Raw genomic sequence first — 12,488 nt, forward strand, 5'->3', positions numbered from 1 at the left:
AAATTGGAGCAATTTGTTTAATTATTTTTAAAAAGGAAACAATCAGCCTTTAGCGTTTAATATATAGCATAAAAATCAGAAGAAAATAAATATTTTCAATTACCTTAAGTAGCCATCTTCATGTTTAGAATAAAGAAAAAACAATAATGATTTTACAGGTTTATGCTTTATGCTGGACATTAAAGGTTGATTCTTTCCTCATTGCAATATTTTAATCAGGTTACTATATTTGTTATTTACTTTTAAAAATCATAAATTTCAATAAATATGAAAGTTTTCATATACTTATATGAAATTATTCAAGACACATATTTAATGTTTATATTCTGTTATTGTTATTACTGTTAAAGTAATTATTCTTTAAGATAATCAATAATTATTAAACTTGAGGTTAGTATCATTTTATTTGCATTAAATTATTTATGCTTTTTATACATATTTTTTATTAACATTGAGCATGATATTTTGCAGACTGCTACTAAAAGAAGCCACAGTCTTATGTAAAAAGCTTTGTCGTTCAAATGATATTGATTGTGTACTTAATAATACGCAAACTTTAACATATCAGAGTATTGCACTTCCATCATTTCCAGTTTTACCATCTCCAATCATTTTGACAACAATGAGAGCTGTAACTCGAGATCATTCAGTGTCTTTTCAAACAAATTATGTAATATTGGAAGGGAATGAAGGAAGAATTTTTGATGTACTTAAAGGAAAAGGAGTTGGTATGAAATTATATATACATATATATTCTATTACATAATGTATTTTATGTAGATATTTTTAATTTAATTTTTCTAAATTATATAGACTTACATTTAAATGTATTTAAAGATTAGTTATCCACAATTCAGTTTTTTTTAACCTGTTCTGTCTTATGGGTGTAAATGAACCTTATTTTCCATGCATATCATAGATTCAACTAAACTGACAAAGATAGTCAGGGGCAGGACTGAATATATCTAGTCCAAGATCGTCCAACCTTTTTCCTAATGGGCCAAATTAGAATTTTAAGTACTGTATATCCAATGGGCCACAAAAGTACTTTATATAAATACATGCTTTTAAAAAGTTCAAAATGTGAATATCAAATTTTAATAACAAATATATATATATATATATATGTATATACAAAAAATACTGTATTACTGACAGTAAAAAAGGAAATTATACTAATTATTTAAAATGAATTGTAATTAAAAGTTACCTGTATGATCTCCTTCATTCTTTAAACAAATTCTAATTTTTCATATGTTCTGAGCATTTTCTTCATGCTGGAAATCATTTCAAGTCTTCAATCTGCTATGTTTATCAAATCTATATAAAAATCTTCTCTTTATGCCTTAAATCTTGTCCTTTTCAAATACACATGAACAACATGATTTTACTTAAGACATAATCACATGCATAGGAACAGTAACAACTTATTGAAAATGTTAAATTCATATAATTTATATATATTATATTTTGCATAAACTTCTGATTGCTCATCATAAGATTCAAATTTGTGTTCTTAATTAAACATTTCAATTTAAATCATGTAACTTATATATAATAGTCTAAGTTCTGAATGATATATAATCTTAATCATTAAAATAATCTGTCTGTGTTATCCTTGATATAAAGCATTATTATTTTACCTTAATTATATAAAATTTGATTTACAGGTTCTCTTCGTTTAATGCAACCACTCATAGGACCACTAGAACTTAATTTAAAATTAGAAATGTCAATAATTCTTTATTCACAATCAAGCCATCGTCCTCCACTTTCAAGACATCTTGCATTCATTAAAATAGTTGTTTCCGAATATGATTTTTAAGGATACAATTTTACAACAAAGTGATATTGATTTTATTTGTTACAACATTCCAATATTATTTAGTTTATAAATAACTGAAATGAATATACTTTCTAATTTGTTGTTTTAAAATTATTAGTTTATAATAAAATTACTTGTTTTATTTGAATTTGAAATTCATAAATATATATTGATGTTAATAAATCTCATTATTCATATTAAAAAAAATAAGTTTATTTTAATGTAATTATACATTTAAATAATATTGTATAACAATTTTTTAATATTTTCTATATATTTAATTCCATTTCTTTTGTTTGATAATTAAGTAAATTATGTATATATCTTGATTTTGTTGATAATCATTTGAACAATTCTTAATCGGATATATTAATATTCAGCTTGAGGTTTTATCGTTGAAAGTATATGGTATTTAAACTTTTTATAATAATGAATTTTTATGTATTAAATTGTTATCTGTGATGTCATTTAATGATAATGTAATTATAAGAACTTAATATTGTTTTAAAACAAAATTGTGTACGCAAAGTTTAATTTTTTATGATGGAATATTTAATCAGAAATATTTCCTAACTCAAATTATTATTATTATTAAACTTAAAGATTACTATTATAATTTAATTTTTTAAATGCTTTTTCAAGAATAAATTTTGATCATTTTATGAAATATTTTTCAGATTAAATGAAAAAAACAGAAGAATTTTAATTTTAAAAATTTCTTGGGTTTTATTTTTACTAGTTTTAATAAAAAGTTATAATTAATTCTTTGACTAATGACATTCTCAAATTTAGTACAGAGGCATTCATTAATTACCTTGTACAATTTTCAAGCCATTTTTGACCTTCTCTCTCCCTGTTTTGTACAATGATGTACTTTTGGCAAGCCCCCTTCCCTTTAATTACATCTGTAGTAGTTCATGGTCGTAAAGGAATGATTTAAAAAGTTCTATATTTATTTTTTAACTGATTCATATGAATAGTAAATAGGCTTATAAGGAAAAATTCATATGCTTCAATCCTTTCCTTCATCATTGTGTACAATGATATACTTTTCACAATCCCTTCTGGACAGCCCACATGGACAGCCCTAATGATAAATGTTTTGAGTCTCCTTGGTTTCAAATCTTTTGATTTAATTTGGAAGAGAAGGGTTTAAAATTGAGAAAAGACCAAAAGTATGTCAAGGGGAATCCAAAGACAATTTATATACTTTATATTGTCTTCAGATGCCAAACTCTATAGTATAGTTTTGTACATACACCAATAACAAATAAAACATTAATTTTTTTTAACATTTTTTAAATTAATATTAGCATTAATATCAGTATTAGTAATATTAATGCTAACATTTTTCAATTATTTACTATCTAATAAAAGAGTACAAAATATGGTACTTTTTCTCATTTAGTCAGGACCAACAAAAGAGAGGGGAAGCTGGGACAGTAGCACTGTATCTGGACCTTTGCAGGAGACTAATATTATATATTAAAATTTTAATTCTGGAGTCTAGAAAAGTAATTTCAAGTTCATAAAAGGAGAGAAAAGAAATATAATAAATTGAGAGTATTGCACAGAAGATATGGCAGGCCTAACAGGCTATATACCCAGACCCCATGATCCTTCTCTATTTGCAAGCATTTAGCACCTAGACTTCTCTGCTCCTTTCTTTTTATGTATCTGGAGGAAAGCTCTCAAAAATCTTCATTTTTTACTAAAGATAAGACTTGTTTAGTCAAAGAATTAGTTATAATTTTTAATTAATAAATCATGAAAAAGATGAATTAGCTATATCAAAATTTGAAATATTGATCCAACACACTATATAGAAATATAAGGTGTGGAAAAATATTATTACTTTGTATTAAACACTTTGATATCATTCAAAATTTTAAATTTTATATATATTATTACATTTAAAAATTATACAGTTTTATCTGCTTTAATTTTGATAAAGTTTTAATATTCAATTAAATCATAATAAAATATAGCAATTTCTTATATATGTACTGTACATATATATTATTTTATTCTTGATATTAACTTTTGAATATTTCAAAATATTATCGTTAAATTTGAATTGTTTTTATTGATTCATAATAAAAACTTTTTTTTAAATTTTATAATATAATTCAAAATATACATATTATTAATGTTAAAATGTATTTTTCAATGTATAAAAATGAATTATTATTATTTAAAAAATTGATATTTTTATTAATATTCTAGTCATATAAAAATTGTTAAAATAATGTTAAAAATTATATCTTTATATATATTAAAATAATCTAATTATATTTTCATGTAATAATGTATTTGATTTGTTATCAATAAAATTGTTTACTGGTTTAAATTAAGACATAAAATTAACATCACATCATTTACACACTTGAGAAAACTTTTTTCTAGCATGAAAAATATTTTTCAATGTATATTTTCTTTTGTATATAGTGATAATGTTGTAATTAGTGGATATCTCATGTTACATTAATTCAGCATCAGTGAACACATGTGAAATTTCTCTTGGAAATCCATTAAAGACACGGCTTTGACCTCTGATAATAAAAACATCCTACTGAATAATAGTGACGTCGTTATGACGTGTTTACAATCCTTGGAAGCTTCGTTGATTCCTCCTCATGTTTAATTATATTTTTAAAAAAATTAATCAAGATTTATTTAGTTATAAATAATGATTAAGCAATAATAACCTTTTAAATATTTTAGTAAATCTTATTTAAAGATTTATAGATAGGGAATTGATGCTGATGAATTCGTGATTACGTTTTGATGCTGTAACAAATGTAGTGTCAAAATGAAGCGTCAAAATGGAACGTCATTGAACTCGTTAAGCTATTTTGTTGTTGAATCCTGTTTTTTCACACAGTTTTCGGTCCAGTGATTGACAAATTGGATTGGGTAAGCTAATATACGATATAATGTTTTTTTTTTTTTCTTCTTCTTTCCTTTTTGCTTGTTTCACCCTCGCAAAATAATTAATAAAGAATACTGTAATTATTGTTAAAATTAAAGATGTTTAATGCTATTATTAGATAAAATAAATTGTTTTACGTAAATTAATGTAATTTTTCATTATATTAAAATATTAGAGGAATTTGTTTTTACTGAATATAAAACACAATAGCTTAATAGTATCGATGATGATGATGATTTATATTTTGGTATTTTAAATAAGATATTTTTAGTATTAAATGGGATGCAATATTAATAAAAACCAGTTGAGATGGATGACATGGGAACCTACTAGTCACAAATGCGAAACTTTCTCTTTTCGGAAAGCTAGAAAATCACGAATAATAAATAATAATAATAATAAACAGAATTTTTTCATTAAATAAAAGAAATTTTAACTTATTACTTTCATATTATATTTTTTACATAAAAGTTTAACTTTTGGAGCATTNTAAAATTGTTTACTGGTTTAAATTAAGACATAAAATTAACATCACATCATTTACACACTTGAGAAAACTTTTTTCTAGCATGAAAAATATTTTTCAATGTATATTTTCTTTTGTATATAGTGATAATGTTGTAATTAGTGGATATCTCATGTTACATTAATTCAGCATCAGTGAACACATGTGAAATTTCTCTTGGAAATCCATTAAAGACACGGCTTTGACCTCTGATAATAAAAACATCCTACTGAATAATAGTGACGTCGTTATGACGTGTTTACAATCCTTGGAAGCTTCGTTGATTCCTCCTCATGTTTAATTATATTTTTAAAAAAATTAATCAAGATTTATTTAGTTATAAATAATGATTAAGCAATAATAACCTTNCCCCCTTTACGTAGTAAATAAAATATTGTAAGTATATATTTTTCGTGTTTGTTTTTTTACATCCAATGAATAATCACACAAAAAAGTTCACATAAAAATCTACGTAAAATAATAGTTTTTTAAATTAACGGTAAGAAATTTTTTAATTTATTAACGAAAATAGGCGTTTTTGAATTAGTTGCCCATAAGATAACTCGTTAAAATATGCAAATTCAAAGTTAAGTATCTCGATAACGGCACGTAAAATCTTAACAAAACTTAAACCACTTATGTATGGTATTAATAGTATTAATAACTGATACCTCAAGTTTCAACGCTTTCGTAAGAAAATGACATTTTGCACCAACTACCTTAATAGATAATTGGTATTTTGAAATAAAGAAATAATTTATTTAAATTGAATATTTAAAAAAAAATCGCATCTAGAGCTATCTACTGAGCGATGAATTGCTGAGTTGAAAAATTTTGATACTGTACTTTGAATTATGTAAGAGTTTGATTGGTCAGCATCCAAGGAAAAAATTTGTTTTCATACAGTTGGCTTGNCTTTAAAAAAGGCATTAAGGAAGCTGTAGAAGAAACGTTACAAACGAAAGAAAAGAACAACAACAAACCTTGAATGAAGGAGAATATCCTAAAACTTATAAAAGAAAGAAAACCAAACCAAACCAAAAAGATCTTACCCATCTAATGGAAACCGTTAAACAAAAAAGTAGAGAAATTAGACTTAAATTCAACATAAAAGGAATCAAAACAATCATAAGTAGAAGAAAATTAAAGATGTTTAATGCTATTATTAGATAAAATAAATAAATTGTTTTACGTAAATTAATGTAATTTTTCATTATATTAAAATGTTGGAGGAATNACGCTTCAAGTGAAACAAATCTAAATCTAGAAATTAAACTGGAAAGGAAATGGGAAAAACTTTAAAAAAGGCATTAAGGAAGCTGTAGAAGAAACTTTACAAACCAAAGAAAAGAAAAACAACAAACCTCGAATGAAGGAGAATATCCTAAAACTTATAGAAGAAAGAAAACCAAATTAAACCAAAAAGATCTTACCCATCTAATGGAAACCGTTAAACAAAAAGTAGAGAATTTAGACTTAAATTTAACATAAAAGGAATCAAAACAATCATAAGTAGAAGAAAATTAAAGATGTTTAATGCTATTATTAGATAAAATAAATAAATTGTTTTACGTAAATTAATGTAATTTTTCATTATATTAAAATGTTGGAGGAATTTGTTTTTACTGAATATAAAACACAATAGCTTAATAGTATCGATGATGATGANTGAGTTGAAAAATTTTGATACTGTACTTTGAATTATGTAAGAGTTTGATTGGTCAGCATCCAAGGAAAAAATTTGTTTTCATACAGTTGGCTTGCCTTGCATTAAATTATAAATATTTTTTTCAATATTTTGATGTATAGGATTCCATACCTACAAAAATGTGAGATATGGAGTCTTCCATTCCTTCCCTAGAGGAAACGACATCCTTGCCCATATGTCGAGCTTCTTGACTTTCCCTAACATGTTTAGATGTCGAGAATGGTTGAATAATGTCCACTATGTTCAATCTTTCCGGGATTTCCGGAACAGTTAGCTGATGTTCTGATTCGATGACATTCTTCAATTCTGATTTTTGAGATTTTTATTTCTGGAATGAAATTTTTTGAACCAANAAAATTAAAGATGTTTAATGCTATTATTAGATAAAATAAATAAATTGTTTTACGTAAATTAATGTAATTTTTCATTATATTAAAATATTAGAGGAATTTGTTTTTACTGAATATAAAACACAATAGCTTAATAGTATCGATGATGATGATGATTTATATTTTGGTATTTTAAATAAGATATTTTTAGTATTAAATGGGATGCAATATTAATAAAAACCAGTTGAGATGGATGACATGGGAACCTACTAGTCACAAATGCGAAACTTTCTCTTTTCGGAAAGCTAGAAAATCACGAATAATAAATAATAATAATAATAAACAGAATTTTTTCATTAAATAAAAGAAATTTTAACTTATTACTTTCATATTATATTTTTTACATAAAAGTTTAACTTTTGGAGCATTTCTGTGTTCATTATTTGAGTTAACCAATTCTACAAGACCTGAGCCTGATTAAAACTATTTCATAAATCATTAAAACCATGAATTCTCAATCTATAGGAATTTTTATTGATATTGGCTTACAGTGTAGGCCATAACGCAGTAAACCAAGACTTAATCTGATCAAGACAACCAAAAAATAAATAATAACTGAAAATTCATAGCAATGTATTGGAATACTGCGAAATGTAGATGATGTTATGTAAACAGTTTTTTACTTTCACGGTTGTTGTATTAGGTTGTTGCAAATGAAATGAAATGAAATTTACTTCTGACTTTGAACGTTTATTAATTTAATTTAAAACTTACATATTCAATCAAAATTGTCTCCACCAACATTATTACACTTTTCCCAATGCAATAGAAATGCATTAACGCCAATTTGATAGAAGCCACAAGAATGAGAAGCCTAAAAGTCATTAAAAGTACTTTTGATTAAGTCATCTTCCGTGAAGACTTTCCTTGCCAAAAAATTGTCCAAATGTATAAAAAATTCAAAGTGGAAATCTGTAGAATAAGGTGGATGGGGAAGAATTTTATTTGAATAATTTCATTTCTGTGACGAATAATTAATTAAAGAATTGCAGATCTCCAAATGATACTCCTTATCTCTCTGTCACTGAGTTCGTGTGGTACCCATATGCATGGGTGTCGGTTCTTTAGAAGTTGAGGTATGGAATTTTGTGAAAGCAGGATCCCCCCTTTACGTAGTAAATAAAATATTGTAAGTATATATTTTTCGTGTTTGTTTTTTTACATCCAATGAATAATCACACAAAAAAGTTCACATAAAAATCTACGTAAAATAATAGTTTTTTAAATTAACGGTAAGAAAATTTTTAAATTTATTAACGAAAATAGGTGTTTTTGAATTAGTTGCCCATAAAATGACTCGTTAAAATATGCAAATTCAAAGTTGAGTATCTCGATAACGACACGTAAAATCTTAACAAAACTTAAACTACTTATGTATGGTAGTATTAATAACTGATACCTCAAGTTTCAACGCTTTCGTAAGAAAATGGCATTTGGCACCAACAACCTTAATAATTGGTATTTTGAAGTAAAGAAAATTTATTTAAATTGAATATTTAAAAAAATCGCATCTAGAGCTATCTACTGAGCGATGAATTGCTCAGAGTTAGAAAAATTTTGATACTGTACTTTGAATTATGTAAGAGTTTGATTGGTCAACATCCAAGGAAAAAAATTTGTTTTCATACAGAGAGCAAGTGCCTTGGCTTGCCTTGCAATTAATTATGAATATTTTTTTCAATATTCTGAGGTATAAGATTCCATACCTACAAAAATGTGAGGTATAAAGTCTTCCATTCCTTCCCTAGAGGAAACGACATCCCTGCCCATATGTCGAGCTTCTTGGCTTTCCCTAACATGTTTAGATGTCGAGAATGGTTGAATAATGTCCACTATGTTCAATCTTTCCGGGATTTCCGGAACAGTCAGCTGATGTTCTGATTCGATGACATTCTTCAATTCTGATTTTTGAGATTTTTATTTCTGGAATGAAATTTTTGAACCAATACCTGGGGGTCTGCTCTTCACAGAATCTTCACCAAAAGATTTATTGGTATTTCGGGTTGCTTCGGCTGCACTATGTCCCTGCTTATACTCGAAAAAGAAAATTATTCAATTTTTTTTTTCCATGCCATTAGAAAAAGTATTCTTAAACATATGAAACTCGCAATATAAATGAGATTACATTTTTAAATTGACATATGATATGTGTGCTCTTCCAATTGCAAACATACAGTATTGTTCACATGGAAAAAAGTTTAACTACAAGACCGGAAAGATTAAATTTTAAAAAACGGCCATTTCATTTGCAACGACCCAATTTATAATAGAGAGAAAGTATGGCGGTCGATCAAAACGTGAACCCCAATATTTTGTACATTTTTGGACTCGGGACCTGAAACGTCGAGAGGGGGGAGAAAAAAAAGGGTTTTTTTCCGTATTCATGGATGTTGATGTGTGTGAGTCTTCACTTTAAAGCTAAACATCTGTGCCTTGTATCGAAAATTAAAATTTTGCAGGGAAGTTCGGAGAATTGATACTATTAAATTTTGGTGGTTAACTGTCAATGGGGTGAAAAGATAGAAGTCACTTGTCCAGTGCCGGATTAAGACTGTTAGAGCGACATAGCGTGTAGATACTGTCCAACCGTAATTCAATTAATCAAGTCTCTCGCTAGCCATATACGAAATTTAAATTGGTGCCCCATTTAAATAAGTTGCTACTAAACAAATATTAAATAATGTCACTTAAAGTTTTTATTAATCATAGAGAATACAAACTCCAATACAATAATAATTGTAAAATAAAAGAGTTTCTGGTCAAAAAAGATATAATTATAGTCATTCATCAGCCATTAAAAAATTTAAATTTTTCGTTTTCGGATTTTTATTTCAGAAAATTGATCAATAATATCTTCGCAATCTAGCCGTTCAAGAGTAGCCTATCTTTTTCTATAGCAAGCATGCTAAAGACTATAGCCTTTCCTGTCCTATTGAATTTCTTAAATCATTTTTAATTCGTTTTAAAACAGAAAGGTTCTTTACTGAAGCCGGACCTTTCCAAATTACGGGTCCTAGTCATTTGTCTTATTTGTCAATTGGTTAATCCGGCACAGTTCTTGTCATATCTAGAGTAGAGTCGGACTTACTTAGTGAACATTTTACTCGTTATTAGCATTTGCAGTTTTTTATAAAACTCGTCTCTACACTCAAATTAAATTTTTTGCCATTTTATTAAAAAAATACTATAAAAAGATTTTTTAACAAAAATTCATAACTAGAGTTTCTCTACCGGAATCCCGGCTGTTTTTTAATTTAAATTATGAATAGAATTTACTGATGTAAAAGTTAAATGCAAATTTTCTGCATTTAAAATATTTGTTACATTGTAACGCATTTAATAAAGAAAATTTTACGATTGTTGACAGTTCATTGTTGATGCGGTTTTCTGCGATTTTTTCGAAAGCCATGAATTTCTATGTGTTTGCACTTGCACTTATTTTCGCATTCTCTCGAATTAACGCGAGAGGAATATTTTGGACCAGAAACGACCAATCTCATCCAGCAGACGAATTGGAAAATGCCAAAATTCCAATTCGATCCGAGAAACTTAAGGCACACTTCAATGGAAGGAGCCAAATTATATCAAAATTATCAAAGACGAATTTAATAAGACCCTTCGAAGAAGCGTCTCCAATAGTGAAGAAATCATTAAAGCTAAGTCAAGGTGTGGAACCGGATTTGAAATACAAAATTTTCTCGAAAACTTTATCGACAAGGAAGACGTTCTTTACCAACTTCCATGATTCGCATTATAAAGAATGGCGTATATTTAATAAACAAAATAAAGTACAAAACATGAAACCTAAACAACTAAAGAGGCAAGTAAATACTGTAATTTTTCCTGATAAAAGCGATCGAGAATATCACACGGTTAATGCCATACAACAAGACGATGAAGAGGTAGAGGACATCCGCAAGAACTTTTTAAATCATCGCAGTCAGGAAATTTATCCAATAAATGATGATATAAGAAAATACGAAAAGAAAGTGAGAGACGAAGAGCACTTGAATGACGACATTCACGTAACAAACCGCTCTAATAAGGCAACAGACGATAACAGCGACCAGCGATCTACGAAACGCCAAGAACATCCCCAACCTCCAGATTTAGAAAACAGATATCGTGCATTTTTGTACGTGGTTGGAACCGAAGTGGCGATTTTAACAACATTCGTCTTGCTCTACCTCACGAGGAAATTTTTTAAATTCTGTAAACGCCGACTAGAAATATGGATATATAAAGTTACGTCAGCTCACATCGACCGAGAAATATCGAAAAGACTAGAACGTAAAAATCTAAGCATCCCTGTGAATAAGGAGACATTTGTTAGTGGCCGTTATAATGGTCATAATCCCGACTTCGATAAATTGGACAAAACAACCCAAACAGAAAGAATTTACTGGAAGAACGATACAACAAAACAAATATTATTCGACAAATACCAGACAAATACAAAATCCGTCGAACAAACGGATATGGAAGAGGAAGCGGAATCGGAAACGGAAACAGAACCTCTACTTTCCACCTCGATGGAAGCATTGAAATCAAATTTAAAACAATCTAAACGTTTGTTTTTCTTCAGAAAGAGAGACAATAAGAGAAATGAAAGTAATAAAAACGTTCGATTTAATTCTCACATAAGTTGTAATTACAAGAAAAATCCCGAATCTGACGTCACAGACGAGTCAGAAACATTTTCGACCAATTACGTAAATGAAAATGATCCGAGAAAGATTAACTTTGTTCAAGATGATAGAAATTACGTATCTCTAGAAAGAGCTCTTAGAAACAGAACGTCACTCCTGAGTAAACTTGAAAATACTTTAGCCAATATGGGGAAAAACAGCTCATTACAGGAAAATTCTATAAAAAACTCGAAAGGTGAAGAAATGGATTCGAGTGCCGATAAATTTGAACCGGAGACACTTGGATCTGTTCTTACGCAAAAGTACTTATTGGAAAAGGAACATAAAACTATTAATCCGTTAAGAGAGTCGTGTTCAGAAGTTTCTCCATCGAGTATAATGGATGAAAATTCTTCTGAGTAAAGAAAAAAATCTGTTATCAATTTCTACATTGATTATCTCATTAATTATTTATTTTAATTATCATATTAATTATTAATC

The 12,488-nt window shown here is 27.5% G+C and overlaps 2 protein-coding genes across 2 annotated transcripts in view; both read left to right on the plus strand.

Annotated features, from left to right (window-relative positions):
* Nucleotides 1-379: 379 nt before the first annotated feature.
* LOC111618846 (fibulin-1-like) lies at nt 380-1,894 on the plus strand. Its single transcript, XM_023360450.1, has 2 exons — nt 380-728; nt 1,671-1,894. Exons 1-2 carry the CDS (start codon nt 458-460, stop codon nt 1,823-1,825), a joined length of 426 nt encoding a protein of 141 aa, XP_023216218.1. The 5' UTR covers nt 380-457; the 3' UTR covers nt 1,826-1,894.
* A 2,666-nt stretch (nt 1,895-4,560) lies between these two features.
* The window catches only part of LOC111618859 (recombining binding protein suppressor of hairless-like), a 131,025-nt gene continuing 123,097 nt past the window's right edge, over nt 4,561-12,488 (plus strand). The window contains exon 1 of the mRNA XM_023360466.1: nt 4,561-4,741. The gene's annotated coding sequence lies outside the window, so the exon portion shown is untranslated. The remainder of the gene's footprint in view (nt 4,742-12,488) is intronic.

The sequence above is a fragment of the Centruroides sculpturatus genome, unplaced genomic scaffold, assembly GCF_000671375.1.
Source record: "Centruroides sculpturatus isolate CEXI.00-Female unplaced genomic scaffold, Cexi_2.0 scaffold149, whole genome shotgun sequence".
NCBI lineage: Eukaryota > Metazoa > Arthropoda > Arachnida > Scorpiones > Buthidae > Centruroides > Centruroides sculpturatus.